Here is a 20703-nt window from a genome sequence, read left to right as displayed (position 1 = left end):
TGGCCTGGTCACCCTCAACTGCCCCCCCTGCCAGCCTGGTCGCCCCACACAGCCTGCTGTTCAGTTGTTTGGTCATCCCTCACTCACCCCCCTGCCGGCCTTGTCGCCCCACGCAGCCTACTGTTTGGTCATCTGTCCTGTTGTTTTGGTTGTGACAGCCCCTGGCTTTTTATATATTAGGAGAAGAATGAAATTGTATGGTTCTTGTCCTTTCCATCTGATTTATTTCACTAAGCAAGAAGTTCATTTTTTATATATCTATTTAAGCCCATCTTTATTTCTTTGCTACTTGGTAGAAAAGGTAGACAAGTAGTTGGTCAATGCCTTCCTTGGAATAATAATTATTACAGCTTTATTTACTTATTTATAGCTTCACTTATTGAATGTTTACTATATACTGTGCTGAACAATGTGTACATACTATTGTGTTTAATTCTATAACAACCCAATGAAGTCACTAAAATTATACCCATTTTACCACAAGAGAACTGAAACATACAGAAGCTTAAAAATTGCCTCAAGCTTATATAGCTAATGTGTCAGATAAAGTGACCAAACATCCTAGTTTGCTAAGAACTGAGGAGTTTCCAGGGATATGAGACTTTTAGAGCTAAAACTCGGAAAGCCCTGGGTAAACAGGGAGAAACTGGTCATCCTAGTGGCAGAGTTTAGTTTAGTTTTTTTTCCTCAGTGGAGGAGTGAGGATATTTTCCACTGATTTTTAGAGAGTGGGAGAGAGGGGGAAGGGAAGAGAAAGAGGGCAGAAAGAGATACATCAATTAGTTGCCTCCCACATGCACCCAGACTGGGGACAGGGATCAAACCTGCAACCTAGGTATGTGCCCTTGACCTGAATCAAACCCACAACCCTCCGGTGTGTAGGCCATCGCTCTAACCACTTAGTAACACCAACCAGGGCTTTAAATCCAGACAGTGTAGATTTGAACCTAGAACTCTTAATCTCTGTGCTCATTGCTCTCAATACACTTGTAATAATTTTTTATGTAATGCATAGATTAATCTTATCTGAATCTACCCATTCTCTGCAGTATGCCTAGAGAGAGGCAGGGAATCCCCGGAACTTCACAGGGGTATTCTGATTCAGGATTTTCTCTTTCTTTCTTTCTCAGGGATATTTGAGATTTACTGCCAGGAAGGCAGCCATAGAGAAGCAGGGATGAGGGCAATCTATAATGTCTCCCAGTGTCCCGGCCAAACCACCTCTCGCCAACACTACCAAGCTGCAAGAACCTACTACATCATGGCAGAAGAGGTTGAGTGGGACTATTGCCCTGACAGGAGCTGGGAACTGGAATGGCACAACCAGACTGAGGAGGACAGGTAAGTCTGCAGAAAAGAAGTCACACTTTAGAGACTCTAGACAATTTTAGAGATAAAGATACTGTAATTCTGAAAAAAGGAAACACTTACCTAAAGCCACCTAATAAGATAGCAGCAAATCTGGTGCAGGGACTAAAATGCAGGTAAAGTAGAATTCATTGCTTTTTCTATATCTCTATACTGCAGGGCTAAAGTAAAAGATCTTACACAGCCTCGTGTTCTTAATCTTCACCTCCTTTCCTCTTGTTAGCCAGAAGCACCCCTACTGGGACTTAAATTGTATAGAAAATTTACTCAAGGAACTGAATACCTCAAGGTCAGCTGTTCCTTGACAAATGTCATTATGGTACAGGCTTAGCTGTATAGCAGGAAAAAATAGAGTGGCTTAAATAAGTTAGAATTTTATTTTTTGTTCGCATAATAGTATAATCATGAGCAGTTCAGGGCCAGTAGATGAACTAGTCACATATAAAACTTGTTTTCATCTCTGGAATTAATATGCATGTTCCTGATATAATAATTCCCATATATCAAGTAAGGGGAAAGAAGTCCAAGGAAAGCAGTATTGTCTGTAAGGCGATGACCTGGAAGTTGTGTACATCACTTTCTCTCATACCCCATTATCCTAAACTTATTTATATGGCCATACCCAGCTGCAAGAAAGTTTGGGAAATGTGATCTCTGGTTTTACAGCCATGTGCTCAGCAAAAACCTAGGTGTTTCTATTACTACAAAGGAAGGAAAGGAGAATAGAAACTGAGGTACAGTTTAACAATTTCCAATACAGTTTATTTTTGGTACTCTCACTACCCTTTGCCAATTCTTGCTCTGTATGTTGGTCATTAAAGGTTGAAGTCTATTTGCCACGTTGTTCTGCAACCTAGAAAAGTGACTTCCTTTTCTGAGCCTTGGTTTACTTATCTTTAATGTGATGTGGTATACTTGAAATTACTTGACTGGAAGGAGGTAGGGAAGGAGCAGCAGACTTGAATCCAAGTTCTGGCTCCCTTTCTGGCTGACAGTATCAATTAAGATATGTTCTGTCACCTCTGGATCATGGAATCCACCTCTGTAACATACCTACCGCACCAGCCTATTGGTAATGTCAAATGATAAAATAAATAATAAATATCTTTGTAAACAGGAAAGCATTCTATAAGGAGAAATCTGTTGGATTCCTACTTCTTCCTATCCCTCTAAGCAGCAGAAGCAGTTAGTACTTTCCTGCTACATGTACCTTGTCCTTTTGTTAAATTAATTTCACCTAAGACATCATCAAGGCTAGAGCTGGAGACCAGGGCTTCTGATTGTTACCCCACTGTTCTTGTCATATACATTTTAATACATATTCATATCTGGATGATGGCAAACAAGAGAACATAAATAGATATTAAAATCTACCATCTATGATTGCATGTATGCAGCCAATGTAGTGAGAATCTGATATTAGAAGAAATAGGCCCCCTCCTTCTACTATCTGTGACATGAACTTGGATCTGACCTCACTTGCCTACGGTCTTGAGGGACTGAGAACCAGGTGCTGATACTATTCTTTGGAATCTTCTAGTTATGGTCACATCTTTCTGAGCAATAAAGATGGGCTACTGGGTTCAAGATACAAGAAAGCTGTATTCAGGGAATATACTGATGGTACATTCAGGATCCCTCGGCCAAGGACTGGACCAGAGGAGCACTTGGGAATCTTAGGTAAGGGAATTTCACTTTCCTCCTAGTGTCTACAATACTGTGTTGTTCCTAGAGGGGCTAAGTCACAATGGGAAGGCCTCCCATTCCCCATTATCAGTTTTTCTTTATGATGTTCTAGAACTATAGTCATATTTTATAAATCAACCATGAAAATAGGCAATCAAAGGGGGGAATTCATGAATTTCTGCTGCAACCTGAACCAGGTTACCTCAGGTCTCTCATCTAGAGGTCTTTGAAGGTGATAGATTTTTTCCATGTTAAAGGAGGAGGAATGTAGGACATCAAAGAGTAGAAAAAATGGTGCAGGAAACCAGTATTAGCCTTGTTCCCCAGTTTAATTGACACAGTTTCTTCACTTTTGTGGGGGCCAATGAGTTTTCTCATTCTTGTCCTTGCACAGAAGGAACCCACTGGCTCTTTAAGAGAGCCCAGCGATTCTGTACTCTATGTCAAACTCTCACTCCTAATTAACAATTATACAGAGTCATGATTCTCTAGAAACTTGGAGTATTATTTAGAGAGAGTTGGGAAGGGAAAAGTGAGGGTAATTGGAGGCACAGCCCTGTTGATGAAGTATTCTCATCCTGTGGGTAGCAGTATCAGTTTAAGGGCTTTTGAATTAAAAAATGAAACTATTCATTACTTTCAATCTCAGAAAGATCCTTTTTTAGGGCAAACCCCTAATTCTGGGGAGCTCCTATTTACTATATGTCCCTTTCTTTAAATGCCTTTAATGTCCCTGTTCCACTACTCCACTAATGAGACTTCCTTCTTCTACATACATTAGGTCCACTTCTCAGAGGAGAGATTGGTGATATCATAACTGTGGTGTTCAAGAATAATGCCAGCCGCCCCTACTCTGTACACGCCCATGGAGTGCTAGAATCTAGTACTGGCTGGCCCCTGGCTGCTGAGCCTGGTGAGTGGGAACATTTAGTGAAGGACAAAAGAATGAGCAGCACTCCTTCAGCCCTCTGTCTTGCTCCTTTAAAATTATGCTCCTAGAGAACTGAAATAGAAGTATTAGCCCAGACTAAACCATAGCTTGAGGTTGTCTCCTTAAAATACTCATTCTTTCAGTCTTAGAACAGGCTACCTTGGGTTTTTTGTTTCATCAAACTTACCCTCAACACTGGTTACACATGGAGCCTTATACTAGCCTTAACTATGAATGCAGATGGAGCTTCTAATCCTCTCTAAATCTGAACTTAACCTTGGATATAGTAAGAGCTTCTAATCATGGGTAGAGTTACCTGTCTCAGACCTCAAATTGATCCTTAACCCAAGCCATAGATAAAGGTCTTGTCCCCTTAATAAAGACTGAATCTTAACCCCAGTCACATACTAAGCTCCTGATACTAAATGTAGGGTAACCATAATCTTGACCACATTTTCTTCCTTTCATTCATTCATTGAATAAATACTTATTGGAAGCCTACTGGGTGCAGGAAGAATTCTAGAAGGTGCGACTGCAGTGGGATATAGTACTTGTTCTTACTCTTAAAAAACTTGGGCAATTATCACAGAGAGGTAAGTAAACTGGTAATTATAATTCAGTGTTTTAAGTGTGTTAAGTAGGGATTTTTAAAGTGCGGTAGGAAGGTGTAAAAGAGGTTACCTGATATAATACTTGGATGGTCAAAGATGGCTTCCCAAATAGGTGATATCTCAGCTGAGTTCTAAATTATTAGTTCTCAAATTTTACCATGTACCAGAATCACCTGGAAGGCTTGTTAAACAATAGATTTCTGGGATTAACCCCCAGAGGCTCTTATTCAGCAGGTGTGGGATGGGGCTCAAGAATTTGTTATTTCAAATTTCCAAGTGATTTTGATGTATCTGAATTAGAAACTTACACTTTTAGAACAACTGATTGAAAGGTTGAGGAAGAAGCATACAATTCAAGGAATAGTGTGGAAGAAAAGCAGGGAAAATTGTAATAAGTTGCAGATGTAGAGAATAGCCAGTAGTAAGAAAGATGAAAGTTTGAGTTGAGGAAAGGGATAGATTCTAAAAAGATCAATGAGGTAAAATAAGCATGATTTGGTGATTAATTGGATATTGAAGGTGAGTAAGAGGATTCTTAAATAAAATCCATGGTTTTGGAGGAAAATTCTGAAGTGGTACCCAGGTTTTTGGCTTGGCAACCAGGTAAATATTGATACCATTCACCAAGATAGAGTACGTGGGGGTAGATAGGGAACATGAGTGAAGATGGGGGAGATTGGATGATCATGAGTTTACTTTGGCATTTGTTGAATTTGAGATATCTTCAAGGCAACCAGATATAGATATCTAAAAGACATAGAGCTTTGGAGCTCAAGAAAAAGCTATGATCTGAAGTAATAATGTGACAGGCATCAATATTTAAGTAGTAACTGAAGGCAAGGAAATGAACACAGTCACCCTGGAAGAGTATATTAAGAATCCTAGAGTAACACCCTGAAGAAGACTAATATTTAAAGGAATGTACTCATTTTTTAAAAAGTATCACATGATCTCACTCATATGTGGAATCTAATGAACAAAATAAACTGATGAAGAAAATAGATCCAGAGACATAGATGCATGGAACAGAATCTCAGAGGGAAGGCCGGGGGTGGGGTAGGGGTTGGAAAGAGATCAATCAAAGAACTTATATGCATATATATGCATAACCCATGGGCACAAACAATAGGGTGGTGAAGGCCTGGGGCTGGGGGTGAGGGGGTGAACTAGAAGAGGTTAATGGGGGGTGGGGGGGGGAGCAGGGAAACATATGCAATACTTTCAACAATAAAGATTTAAAACAAACAAATAAATAGGTAAGCCTGAGCCCTGACCAGTGCTCAGTTGTTAGAGCATTGGCCCACATACCAAAGGGTCTCAGTTTAATTCTTGGTCAAGGGCCCATACCTAGGTTGTAGGTTAAATCCTGCTGGGAGGCAACCAATCAATGTTTCTCTCTCTGCCCCTCCCACCCTTCCACTCTCTCTAAAATTAAATGGAAAAAATATCCTTAGGTGAGGATTAAAAACAACAACAAAAAAGTAAGCCTGAGAGAAAGTAAACAAGATGGTAAAAATAAAACCAGGAGAATATGGTATCAAAATGTTTTATTTTTTAAGTAAATGTTTGCTTGTTAAATAAAAGAGGAAAATTTCAGTTCAGTATGAAAATCATAACTTATGTATTTATTTATTTATTTACTTAGGAATTAAATTTATTGGACTGACATTGTTTAATAAATTATATAGGTTTCAAGTGTACAATTCAATGATACATCATCTGTATATTGCATTGTGTACCCACCACCCAATGTCAAGTCTTTTTCCATCACCATATATTTGATATTCTTTACTACTTTCTTACCCCCCTTAACTCTGGGTAACCACCATGCTGTTATCTGTGTCTATGAGTTCTTTTTAAATTACATTTATTGTTGAAATTATTACAGATGTCCCCTTTGTCCCACCCCCAATGACCCCCTCCACCTTGCATGGGCCCCCTTTAGCCCCCTCCCACACTATTATTGTCTGTGGCCATGGGCTATGCATACATGCATATAAGTTCCCTGGTTAATCTCTTCCCACCCACTTAAACCCTGCCTTCCCTCTGAAATTTGTCAGTCTGTTCCATGTTTCCATGTCTCTGGATCTATTTTGTGCACCAGGTTTTTTGGTACATTAGATTCCACATATGAGTGAGATCATGTGATGCTTATCTTTCTCTGACTGATTTATTTCGCTAGCATAATACTCTCCAGGTCCCTCCATGCTATTGCAAATGGTAAGAGTTCCCCCTTTTTATAGCCACGTAGTATTCCATTGTGTAAATATATCACAGCTTTTTTATCCACTCATCTGTTGATGGGTACTTGGGCTGGTTACAAATCTTAGCTATTGTAAACTGCACTCTATGAACATAGGGGTGCATATATTCTTTCTGATTGGTGTTTCGGATTTTTTAAGATTTATTCCTAGAAGTGTGATCACTGGGTCAAATGGGTATTCCAAAACCAGATAAAGACACTAAAAAGAAAGAGAATTACAAGCCAACATCCTTGATTAACATAGATGCTAAAATCCTCAACAAAATATTAGCAAGTTGAATCCAGTAATATATTAAAAAGATCATACACCATGACCAAGTGGGATTCATTCCAAGGATGCAAGGCTGGTATAATATTCACAAATCAATAAATGTGATACATAATGTAAACAAATTGGAAGGCAAAATCACATGATCGTATCAATTGACACAGAAAAAAGCATTCAACAAAATCCAACACGCTTTTAGGTAAAAACTCTCAGCAAAGTGGTAATAGAAGGATCATACATCAACATAATAAAGGCCAAATATGACAAACCTACAGCCAACATCATACTCAATGGGAAAAAAGTAAAACCATTTCCCCTAAGAACAGGAAGACAAGAAGAATGTCTTCTTTCACCACTCTTATTCAACATAGTACTAGAAGTCCTAGCCATAGCAATCAGACAAAAAGAAAACATAAAAAGCATCATAACATGATATTGTACATAGAAAACCCTAAAGACTTCACCAAAAAAAACTACTAGATTTAATAAATGAAATCGGCAACATAGCAGGATACAAAATTAACACCCAGAAATTGATGGCATTTTTACACACCAATAATGAACTTTCAGAAAGAGAAACTAAAAAAAAAAAATCCCACTTACCATTGCAAAAAAAAAATTAAGATTCTTAGGAATAAACTTAACCAAGGAGGTAAAAAACCTGTACGAGTTTCTTTTTTTCTTGTTTGTCCATGTTTTGCTTTCAGTTTTATATCCAACATATGAGCAAAATCACATGGTTCTTAATTTTTTTTTCTGTCTGACTTATTTTGCTTAGCATGACATTTTCAAGATTCATCCATGTTGTTGCAAATGACAATATTTAATCTTTTCTTATGGCTGAGTTGTATTACATTGTATATAAGTACCACATCTTCTTTATTCAATCATCTATGGAAAGATATTTGAGTTGTTTCCATGTTTTGGTGACCGTGAATAATGCTACAATGAACATAGGCATGCATATACCTTTGCAAATAAATGTTTTCAAATTTTTCAGGTAGATACCCAGAAGATGGGTGGCTTTGTCATGTGGTACCTCTAGTCTAATTTTTTTGAGGAACCTAAATACTGTTTTCCATAGTGGCAGTACCAGCTTACATTCCCACCAGCAGTAGTAAATGAGGGTTCCTTTCATTCCACAACCTCTCCAACACTTGTTATTGTCTTGTTGATAGTAGCCATTCTAACAGGTGTGAGGTGGTATCTCATTGTAGTTTTGATTTGCATTTTCCTAATAGCTAATGAAATTGAGTATCATTTCATATATCTGTTGGCCATTTGTATGTCTTCTTGGGAGAAGTGACTTTTCAGGTCCTCTGCCCAGTTTTTAATTGGATTGTTTATTGGTTTGGTGTTGAGTGGTATGTGTTATTTATATATTTTGGATTTAAACTCTTTGTGAGAGCTATTGTTTGCATATATCTCCTCCCATTTGATTAGTTGCCTTTTTGTTTTGTTGGCAGTTTCCTTTGCTGTGCAGAAGCTTTTTAGTTTGATATAGTCTCATTCACTTATTTTTGCATTTATTTCTGCATTTATTTCCCTTGCTTTTGGGGTCAAATTAATAAAATCCACTAAAAGACCAAGGTCCATAAGTTTAGTACTTATGTTTCTTTTCTATGTAGTTTTTTGTTTCAGGTCTTATATTTATTTATTTGGTCCATATTTTAGTTAAGTTTTGTATATGGGGACAAACTGTAGTCTAGTTTCATTTTTTTTGCAGGTGGCTTTTCAATTTTCCCAACACCATTTGCTGAAGAGGTTTTCTTTTCTCCATTGTACCTTTTTTTACTCTTTTGTCCAAAAGTATTTGCCCATATACATGTGGGTTTATTTCTGGGCTCTCAATTCTGTTCCATTGGTCTTTATGTCTTTTTTCTGCCAATATCATGTTGTTTTGATTATTGTCGCTTTGTAGTATAATTTGAAGTCAGGGAACATGATACCTCTGGCTTTGTTCCTTTTTCTCAGGATTGCTTTGGCTATTTGAGGTCTTTTGTGGTTCCATACAAACTGATTTCTTTTAATCCTCACCCAAGGATATGTTGTTGTTATTTTTATTGACTTTAGAGAGAGGAAGAAAGAGAGGGAGAGAGAGAGATCAATGTTAGAAAGAAACATTGATTGATTGGTTCCCTCCTATATGCTCCCTGACTAGGAATCGAACCTGCAACCTTTTGGTGTACAGGACAACACTCCAACAGAGCCACCCGGCCAGGGCCAAACTGATGATTTCTTAATATTTCTTTTTAAAGATGTTATGGGGATTTTGATGGGAATTGCATTAAATCTGTATATCTCTTTGGGTAAAATGGACATTTTAACTATGCTGAGTCTTCCAAATGTTAATAAGAAGATCATTTTAAGAATGAATAGGTCAATATTTTCAGCTGCTCAAGAGAAGTTAAATAAGATCAGAATGGAAATTTCCCATTGGGTATAGCAACAGAGTTGTGGCAGAAGTTTTTAAAAAATTGGTCTGAATAGAAGCCAGATTAGAATGGAATAAAGAGTAATTGGGTAAGATTTCATTCTTTTTTATGGCTGAGTAATATTCCATTGTATATATGTTACACATCTTTATCCAATTATTTATTAACTAGAGGCTCAGCACGTGATTGAAATCATGCGAGGAGGCACCCCGCTGGGGGCCGGGACCTGCACCTGATCCACATAGCACCGGCCACCACGTTGTGTCTGCTGGGGTCGGGCAGGCGCTCCTGTGTGTTGTGTCTCTGCTCTGGCCCGCCCTCAGCCCCAGCCTCCCTTCAGCAGCTAGGGTGGGGGCGGCACACAGTCCCCTCCTGCCCACATGTGCGCGCAGCTCCTCCTGAGTGGTCATGATGCAGCCTCCTCCTGAGCGGTCATGACGCTTGACTAATTAGCATATTCCCTGCTTATATAGATAGATGGGCACTTACATTGCTACCATTTTTTGGTCACTGTAAATAATGTTGCAATGAACATATGGGTGTGTATGTCTTTTCAAGTGTTGTGTGTTTCTTCAAATAAATACCCAGATGAATGAAACCTTACCATTTGTGACAACATGGATGGACCCAGGGTGTATTGTGCTAAGTGAAATAAATTAGACAGAGGAAGACAAATGCCATCTAATTTCACTTACATATGGAATCTAAAGAACAAAATAAACAAACAAATCAGAAACAGACTCATAGATACAGAGGACAAATTGATGGTTGCCTGATTGGAGAGTGGTTGGAGGTCTAGGGTAAAAAGGTGAAGGAATTAAGAACTAATTGGTAGTTATTACAAAATAGTCACAGGGATATAAACTACAGCATAGAGAATATAGTAAATAATATTGTAATAACTATATATGGTGCCAGGTGGGTATTAGATTAATCACTTTGTAAATTAGATAAATGTCTAACCACCATGCTGTACACCTGAAACTAATATAATATAAAATATAATATAATATAATATTGAATGTCAACTATAATTTTTAAAAATTTAAAAAGGTAACATTTTAAAGGGTAATTGGGAGATGTGGGAGTGGAAACAGTGAGTGTGGCTTAATTTTAAGATCTGGGGAGAACAATTTCAGGTTATAAGAAGGTCTGGAGATTGACAAAAGGCTAAAGTAAAGTGATGATGAATCATCCATATAAACTTTGAAGTCACTCAGAAGAAACAGGGAGATTGGAATGGAAAGGAAGATAGTGATCCAGGTACTAAAATATAAATAAGCTTCTAAAAGGAAAGAAGGGGTATTTTGGAAGCAGGCAAACCAGTTGGAAGGTTGTAGTAATCCATACAAGTGGTGATAATAACCTTAACACAGGTGGTAGGACATGAGGATGGGTAGAATTAGATATGTCCAAGAGATATTAAGGGATAATCCATAGAATATAATAATTCAACAAATGTTTAGGAGATAAAGAAGATGATGGAGTTAAGGATAATAAATTTTTGGATTAAGCTCCTAGATACTGATATCACTCACAAAGCAGAAAAGAAATGTAGGAAGCAGGGTATGTTTGTGCTTGTTTAGAAGAGAAATATATTGCTTATTTTTTAATAATAATATTTATTGTTGAAAGCATTCTTTTTACCCCCATTGACCCCTTTTGGCCCGCCCCCGCAACCTGCCCCAAGCCTTCACCACCCAATTGTCTGTGTCCATGGGTTATGTATACATGCATACAAGTTCTTTCGTTGGTCACTTCCCACCCAACAATTCTGCCCCTCCTTCCCTCTGAGATTCCACAGTCTGTTCTATGCATCTATGCCTCTGGATCTATTTTGTTCATCAGTTTATTTTGTTCATTAGATGTGACATATGAGTGAGATCATGTGATACTTGTCTTTCTCTGACTGGCTTATTTTGCTTTCCATAATTCTCTTCAGGTCCCTCTCTTCTGTCTCAAAGGGTAAGAGGTCCTTCTTTTTTACTGATACATGGTATAAATGTACCACAGCTTTTTTATCCACTCACCTGATGGGTACTTGGGTTGTTTACAGATCTTAGCATAATATTATAAATTGTACTGCTATGAACATAGGGGTATATATATTCTTTCTGATTAATGTTTTGGGTTTCTTAGGATGTTCTCCTAGAAGTGGGATCACTGGGTCAAATGGCAGTTCCATATTTAATTTTTTGAGGAAACGCCATACTGTTTTTCATAATGGATGTACCAGTCTGTACTCCCAACAGCAGTGTACTAGGGCTCAATTTTCTCCACATCCTCGCCAGCACTTGTCATTTGTTGATTTGTTGATGGTAGCAATTCTTACAGGTGTAAGGTCATACCTCATTGTCCTTTTAATTTGCATGATAATGAGAGATTTTAGGATTTTTTTCATATATTTCTTGGCCATCTGGATGTCTGCTTTGGAGAAGTGTCTATTTAGGTCCTTTGCCCATTTTTAATTGGATCGTTTGTCTTCCTTTTGTTAAGTTGTTTGAGTTTCTAATATATTTTGGATGTTAACACTTTATCAGATGTATCATTGCCAAATACGTTCTCCCATTTAGTAAGCTCCCTTTTTGTTTTGCTGATGGTTTCTTTTGCTGTGCAAATGTCTGTGAAGTGTTTTCCTGTGCCTCCTCTCATTTGATCCTCACAGAAGTCCTCAAGTAGGTAGATAGGAAACTCAGTGGGATCCTATTTTCATTAGTTGGAAAATGGAGATTTAGAAAGCTTAGAAACTTGACCCAACTGAAAAGAAGTAAGAAATGGTGGACCTTGAAAATGACTTCAGGTTTTCTCACTGCGCAGAATATACTCAAACACTGCTACAGTTAAATATTTTACCCATTGTTCTCCCTGTGTGATCTACAATAATAATTTGCTTCATGTTGATATTAACTGCTATGTTGCTTACAATTACCTGAAAGAGAATTTGGGCTGCTTCCCTGGGCTGGAAAAAGTTTAGCTAAATCAGAAAGCAAATCTAATTAATCAAGTTTATTCTATATTTATAAAAGGCTAAGTTGACTCACTCATGCACAATACATATAAAGCTCTCACTGGCGCCAATCGCACATGTGTGTTGCCATCTGTCATTGTTGATCATGAATTTGGTTGACACTTCTATTATAGAGAAAGGGCAAATAGCGATATTAAAACATTTCTTCTAATTAATTTCCTTTCAATGTGCATGAATTCTTGCACCAGGCCACTAGTGTTGAGTAAGAGTGGTGAAAGCAGACATTCCTGTCTTATTCTTGTTCTTAGGGGAAATGGTTTAGTTTTTGCCCATTGAGTACTATATTTGCAGTAGGTTTGTCATACATGGCCTTTAATATGTTGAGATATGCTCCCTCAATTCCCACTTTGCTGACAGTTTTTATCAAAATGGGTGTTGAATTTTGTTGAATGCTTTTTTTGCATCTAGTCATATGATCCTGTTATTTTTATCTTTTCATTTGTTTATGTGGTCTATTGATTTGAAAATATTGTAGCAGCCTTGCATCCCTGAAATAAATCCCACTTGGTCATGGTGTATGATTTTTTAAATATATGGCTGCATTTCATTTGCTGATATTTTGTTGAGGATTTGAGCATGGGTCTTCATAAGGGATGTTGGCCTATAATTCTCTTTCAATGTAGTTTCTTTATTTGATTTTGGATTTAGGATAATTCTGGCAACATAGAAAGAGCTTTAAAGTCTACCATTCTCTTGTTTTTTTGGGAATAGTTTGAAAAGTACAGGTATTAGTTCTTTTTTGAATGTTTGGTAAAACTACCCTGTGAAGCCATCTGGACCCAGGCTTTTTTTGTTGGGAGTTTTTTGATTAATGCTTCTATTTCATCAGTTGTCATTGGCCTATTCATGTTTTCTTTTTTTATTGCTTAAAGTATTACAAAGAATATTATTTATGTAAAAAAATATTATAAGTATTACAAAGGGTATTACATATGTGTCCTTTTTCCTCCGCCCTTGACAATCCCCTGGCCTCCCCTATCCCCCAGTGTCTTATGTCCATTGGTTTTGCTTATATGCATGCATACAAGTCCTTCGGTTGATCTCTTACTCCCCTCCCTTCTGCCCCCCAACCCTCTCTGGCCTTCCCACTGCAGTTTGACAATCAGTTTGAGGCAGCTCTGCCTCTGTATCTATTATTGTTCAAAAGTTTGTAATGGTCTTTATTATCCATGAATGAGTGAGATCATGTGGTATTTTTCCTTCATTGACTGGCTTATTTCACTTAGCATAATGCTCTCCAGTTCCATCCATGCTGTTGCAAATGGTAAGAGTTCCTTCTTTTTTACAGCAGCATAGTATTCCATCGTGTAGATGTACCACAGTTTTCTAATCCATTCATCTACTGATGGGCACTTAGGCTGTTTCCAGATCTTAGCTATGGTGAATTGTGCTGCTATGAACATATGGGTGCATATATCCTTTCTGATTGGTGTTTCTGGTTTCTTGGGATATATTCCTAGAAGTGGGATCACAGGGTCAAATGGGAGTTCCATGTTTTGTTTTTTGAGGAAACTCCATACTGTCTTCCATAGTGGCTGCACCAGTCTGCATTCCCACCAGCAGTGCACAAGTGTTCCTTTTTCTCCACATCCTCTCCAGCACTTGTCGTTTGTTGATTTGTTGATGATAGCCATTCTGACAGGTGTGAGATGGTACCTCATTGTTGTTTTGATTTGCATCTCTCGGATGATTAGTGACTTTGAGCATGTTTTCATATGTCTCTTGGCTTTCTGAATGTCCTCTTTTGAAAGGTGTCTATTTAGATCCTTTGCCCATTTTTTGATTGGATTGTTTATCTTCTTTTTGTTAAGTTGTATGAGTTCCCTATAAATTTTGGAGATTAGGCCCTTATCAGATATGACGTTGGCAAATATGTTTTCCCACGCAGTGGGTTTTCTTGTTGTTTTGTTGATGGTTTCTTTTGCTGTGCAGAAGCTTTTTATTTTGATGTAGTCCCATTTGTTCATTTTCTCTTTAGTTTCAACTGCCCTAGGAGCTGTATCAGTGAAGAAATTGCTTTGGCATATGTCTGAGATTTTGTTGCCTTTGGATTCTTCTAGAATTTTTATGGTTTCCTGTCGTACATTTAAGTCCTTTATCCATTTTGAGTTTATTCTTGTGTATGGTGTAAGTTGGTGGTCTAGTTTCATTTTCTTGCATATATCTGTCCAATTTTCCCAACACCATTTATTGAAGAGACTATCTTGGCTCCATTGTATGTTCTTGCCTCCTTTGTCAAATATTAATTGAGCATATTGGTTCGGGCTAATTTCTGGACTCTCTATTCTATTCCACTGATCTATATGTCTGTTCTTGTGCCAGTACCAGGCAGTTTTGAGAACAGTGGCTTTGTAATACAGCTTGATATCTGGCATTGAGATCCCACCTACTTTGTTCTTTCTCAGGATCGCTGCAGCTATTCGGGGTCTTTTTTTATTCCAGATGAATTTTTGGAGAGTTCGTTCTAGATCTTTGAAGTAGGCCATTGGTATTTTAATGGGAAGTGCGTTGAATTTATAGATTGCTTTGGGTAGTATGGACATTTTAATGATGTTGATTCTACCAATCCAAGAACATGGTATGTTCTTCCATCTCTTTATGTCTTCCTCTATCTCTTTTTTCAATGTCCTGTAGTTTTCTGAGTAGAGGTCTTTTACCTCTTTAGTTAAGTTTATTCCTAGGTATCTTAATTTTTTTGGTGCGATGGTAAATGGGATTGTTTTTATAATCTCTCTTTCTGAAAGTTCACTATTGGTGTATAGAAATGCCTCAGATTTCTTGGCATTAATTTTGTATCCTGCTACTTTGCCAAATTCATGTATTAAGTCTAGTAGTTTTTTGATGGAGTCTCTAGGGTTTTGTATGTATAATATCATGTCGTCTGCAAATAAGGACAGTTTTACTTCCTCTTTTCCAATTTGGATGCCTTTTATTTCTTCTTCTTGTCTAATTGCAATGGCTAATACTTCCAGGACTATGTTGAAGAGGAGTGGTGAGAGTGGGCATCCCTGTCTTGTTCCTGTTTTTAGGGGAAATGGTGTTAGTTTTTGTCCATTGAGTATGATGTTGGCTGTGGGTTTGTCATATATGGCTTTTATTATGTTGAGGTATGATCCTTCTATTCCCACCTTGCTGAGAGTTTTTATCAAAAATGGGTGTTGGATTTTGTCGAATGCTTTTTCTGCATCAATTGATATGACCATGTGGTTTTTTTCTTTCAATTTGTTTATGTGATGTATTACGTTTATTGATTTACGGATGTTGTACCATCCTTGCATTCCTGGGATAAATCCTACTTGGTCATGGTGTATGATCTTTCTGATGTACTGCTGGATCCGATTTGCTAAGATTTTGTTGAGGATTTTGGCATCTATGTTCATGAGGGATATTGGCCTGTAATTCTCTTTCATTGTGTTGTCTTTATCTGGTTTTCTTATTAGGGTAATGGTGGCTTCATAGAATGAGCTTGGAAGTATTCTTTCCTCCTGAATTTTTTGGAATAGTCTGAGGAGGATAGGTTTTAGTTCTTCCTTGAATGTTTGGTAAAACTCCCCTGTGAAGCCATCTGGTCCTGGGCTTTTGTTTGCTGGGAGCTTTTTGATGACTGCTTCAATTTCTTCCATAGTTATTGGCCTATTGAGATTTTTAGATTCTTCCTGATTGAGTTTTGGAATGTTGTACTTTCCTAGGAATTTGTCCATTTCCTCCAGGTTGTCTAGTTTGTTGGAGTAGAGCTGTCCATAGTATTGTTTAACAATCATTTGTATTTCTGTGGGGTCTGTTGTTATTTCGCCTCTATCGTTTCTGATTTGGTTTATTTGGGTCCTCTCTCTTTGCTTCTTGGTGAGCCTGGCTAGAGGTTTGTCAATCTTGTTTATCCTTTCAAAGAACCAGCTCTTGGTTTCATTGATTTTCTGTATTGTTTTTTTGGTCTCTATGTCATTTATTTCTGCTCTAATCTTTATTATCTCCTTCCTTCTGCTCACTCTGGGCTTTTCTTGTTGCTCTCTTTCTAATTCTTTGAGCTGTAGATTTAGATGATTTACTACCATTTTTTCTTGTTTGTTGAGGTAGGCCTGTAGAGCTATAAACTTCCCTCTCAGGACTGCTTTCATTGTGTCCCAAAGGTTTTGGATTGTTGTGTTTTCATTGTCATTAGTTTCCAGGATGTTTTTAATTTCTTCTTTGATCTCATTGGTAACCCAATCAATATTTAATAACATGCTATTCAGCTTCCAAGTGTTTGAGTATTTTGGGTTGTTTTTATTGTAGTTTATTTCTAACATTATGCCATCGTGGTCTGAGAAGAAGCTTTTTATGATTTCAATCTTCTTGAATTTGTGGAGACTTTGCTTGTGACCCAATATGTGGTCTATTTTTGAATATGTCCCATGAGCACCTGAGAGGAATGTATATTCCATGGCTTTGGGGTGAAGTGTTCTGAAGATGTCAATTAAGTCCATCTGATCTAGTGAGTCATTTAGGATTGCTGTTTCTTTGCTGATTGTTTGTCTAGAGGACTTATCCAGTGATGTCAGTGGTGTATTAAAGTCCCCTACTATGATTGTATTGTTGTCGATCTCTCCTTTGATATCTTCCAGGAGTTTTTTTATGAATTTGGGTGCTCCTGCATTGGGTGCATATATGTTTACCAGGGTTATATCTTCTTGTTGTATTGATCCCTTTAGTATTATGAAGTGGCCTTCCTTATCTCTGGTTATGGCCTTCACTTTGAGATGTATTTTGTCCGATATAAGTATTGCTACCCCAGCTTTCTTTTCCTTTCCATTTGCGTGAAAGATATTTTTCCATCCCTTCACTTTCAGTCTGTGTGAGTCCCTTCTAATGAGGTGGGTCTCTTGTAGACAGCAGATGTATGGGTCATGTTTTTTTATCCATTCAGCCACTCGATGTCTTTTGGTTGGAGCATTTAGTCCGTTTACATTTAAAGTTATTATTGAAAGGTACTTGTTTGTAGCCATTTCTTTTTTTGTGTGTGTGGCTGTTTTCTTTCTGAGCTTGTTATTTCTTCTTTTTACACCAGTCCCTTTAGCATTTCTTGCATGGCTGGCTTGGTGGTGATAAACTCCCTTAGCCTTTTTTTGTCTGTGAAGCTTCTTATTTCCCCTTCAATTTTGAATGAAAGCCTTGCTGGATAGAGTATTCTTGGATTCAGTCCTTTGCTTTGCATCACTTTGTAGATTTCTGTCCATTCTTTTCTGGCCTGATGTGTTTCTGTTGAGAAATCATTTGATAATCTAATGGGAGATCCCTTGTATGTAACTTTCCGTCTCTCTCTTGCAGCCTGTAAGATTCTCTCTTTGTCCTGAACATTTGCCATGGTAATTATGATGTGTCTTGGTGTGGGTCTTTTCGGATTCACCTTGTTTGGGACTCTCTGGGCTTGTGTGACTTTTTTCTTCCCCACCTCAGGGAAGTTTTCTGATATTATTTCTTCGAATAGGTTTTCTAATCCATGTTCATCTTTCTGTTGTTCTGGCACCCCTATTATTCGTATGTTGTTTCGTTTCATGTTGTCCCAAAGCTCCCTTAGGCTCTCCTCCTGTCTTTTAATTTTTTTCTCCATTTGCAGTATAGTTTGGGTGTGTTTTGCTTCCTTGTCTTCTAATTCACTAATTCGGCTTGTCTTCTAGCTCACTGATGCGGTCCTCTGCTTCTTCTAGTCTACTGTTGATGCTTTCTATTGAGTTCTTTATAGCAGTGATGTCATTTTTCATTTCTTCTTGGTTCTTCTTCATTTCCTCTTGGTTCTTACACATATTGTTGAATTTGTCTTCCATTCTTTTCATCCACCTTATGACCATTTCTCTGAATTCTTTCTCTGACAGGTTGCTTGCCTCCATTGCCTCCATTTCGTTTACTTCCTTTTCTGGTGATGCCTGTTTTTCTTTCATATGCTGGCTGGTTCTTTGTCTCCCCATGATCTCTCTTCTCCAGGTGTTTGGTTATGTAGTTCTCTCTCTGCTGCGTTTATTTAAAGGCACAAAATACAACACAACAAGGCACAACGTACAAGGCACTGAACACAAATGTATTCACGATACTAATAACCCCAAATAAAGGTGACCACCCGAGCAAAGAGAATTCGGAGATAAGGAAGAAAGAAGAGAAAAGAGAAAAAGAAGAAAAAGGAGTGCAAAAATGAAATTGGGAAAAGGGAAAAAAAGTAAGAGAGAGAATGAAATAGAAGAGGGGAATAGACTATTTGTATGGGGAGAAAACTCCAATAGAACCACAACTAATCCCAACAAATTCCAGCAACAGATCCCTGGAGATGAATGCAAACTACAAATAACCACTAATATCAAGCGAGGCGTGGGAAAACAGAAGCACAAAAATAACCGGAAAGAAAAAAAAAGAAAAAGAAAAACAATCTCACAAACAAGCATAAAAAAACCCAATATACTCAACAATCAAGCAAACAACAACAAAAGACAGAGATATATAAGTAGGGTGAAATTTTAATAGGGGGGTAAAAAGAAGGAATAGGGAAAATCTAAAGCAGGAATAGGGTAAGAGAAACAGGACAACAAAAGGGGAAAAGTAAGGAAGAGAGTTTTGGCATAAAGGTAAAGTTGAGGTAGAGAAAAATGATGCTAAAGGAATGATGAAAATAGAATGTAGAACACTAATCCCAAAATAAAATAAAGAGAAAATAAAATGACACTTAAAAATGGTAAAATGGTAGTAGTAATAATACTGGTTAAAAATAAAAATGTAGTAATTAAAAAGGTAAAATCAGGTGATGAAAAAAAATTAGTTTCTTAATTAAAAGGTGAAAAAAGAATAAAAAATAAATAAAAATGTGCAGTAGTGAATTTCCTTCAGTTCCTCTACTCTTCTGTTTGGGATGCCTTAGTCCTGTCAGGTATGCAGGAGAGTGTTGAAGTTCCCTGCAATACACAGTTCCTCCGTGTTGTAAACCACAGTCCTGATTTTAAAGCAGGCAGTATTTGTTTCCTAGACTGCCTTTATGTGTGTTTACAGAAGAGTCAGTTTGTGGTTCAGCCCCTGGATGGCAGTGTTTCTGGATTGACCTCCAAGGCTGTAAGTCCTCTCTAGCCAGTATTTAGGTTCTGTTTTCTCTATCGCACTTAATACCGGTTTGGGAGAGTTGACTACCCCAGAACTGGTTCTTTGATCGTTACTCCCCGTTCTGATTCCCAGGTTCCACAAAAACAACTTTCCCCTGTAGTCTCTGTGAGTGACCCCAATTGGACGATCCTATGTATTGGGTTTAATAATCAAACACAAAGATTTAAGGGGGAGAGAGAGGGGGAAAAAAAGAGCCTGAGAAGGTGTGTGAACTGGCAACCCTCCACCATCCAGCTCTGTGCACAGTGAAGGTCAGGAATTGTTATTTTTCCTTTAATTTTTTTTTACTGTTTCACTTCATTACTGCTGTGTATGTGCTCCATGTGATTGATGTAGGTGCTTATGTAGGTGGGTTCTGAAAATTGTGTTATGTCGTGCCGTAGAAATAGATCTCCGATGTAACCCGAGGACCTAATTTAAACTGTTTTACCCCATTATATGTTCTTCCTTTATTTGTCATATATTAAATAACTATATAGGTGTGGGTTTGTTTCTGGGGTCTTTATCTTCCTCCCTTGATCTATGTAACTATTTTATGCCAGTACTATACTGTTCTGGTTACCATTGCCTGGTAGTATAGTTTGATATGAGGCAGTGTGATACCTCCAACTTTGTTTTCTTTCTTAATATAGTTGTACCTCTTCAGGGTCTTTTGTGGATCCATATAAATTTTTGGATCATTTGTTCTGGTTTTGTGAAAAAATGTCATTGGTATTTTTATAGATATTATGTTGAATCAATAGATTGCTTTGGATACAATGACCATTTTAATTATGGTAATTCTTCTTTACACAAGTACAGTAAAAGCTTACATTTATTGAATCTTTCTGAACTTCTTTCTTCAGTATCTTATAATTTCTTTTTTTAAAATATATTTTATTGCCCTAACCGGTTTGACTCAGTGGATAGGGTGTTGGCCTGCGGACTGAAGGGTCCCAGGTTCGATTCCAGTCAAGGGCATGTACCTTGGTTATGGGCACATCCCCAGTACGAGGTG

General features: G+C 37.7%; 1 protein-coding gene across 3 annotated transcripts in view; it reads left to right on the top strand.

The window, feature by feature from the left end:
• Window positions 1–20703, top strand: part of HEPH (hephaestin) — a 92926-nt gene that overhangs the window by 52042 nt on the left and 20181 nt on the right. For all 3 annotated transcript variants that reach the window (XM_005876169.1, XM_014547680.1, XM_005876166.2), the window contains exons 13-15: window positions 1131–1341; window positions 2909–3048; window positions 3836–3967. In XM_005876169.1, coding sequence (XP_005876231.1) covers window positions 1131–1341; window positions 2909–3048; window positions 3836–3967 — 483 coding nt within the window. The remainder of the gene's footprint in view (window positions 1–1130; window positions 1342–2908; window positions 3049–3835; window positions 3968–20703) is intronic.

The sequence above is a fragment of the Myotis brandtii genome, unplaced genomic scaffold (assembly GCF_000412655.1).
Source record: "Myotis brandtii unplaced genomic scaffold, ASM41265v1 scaffold480, whole genome shotgun sequence".
Taxonomy (NCBI): Eukaryota; Metazoa; Chordata; class Mammalia; order Chiroptera; family Vespertilionidae; genus Myotis; species Myotis brandtii.
This window is presented reverse-complemented; position numbering and strand designations above follow the sequence as displayed.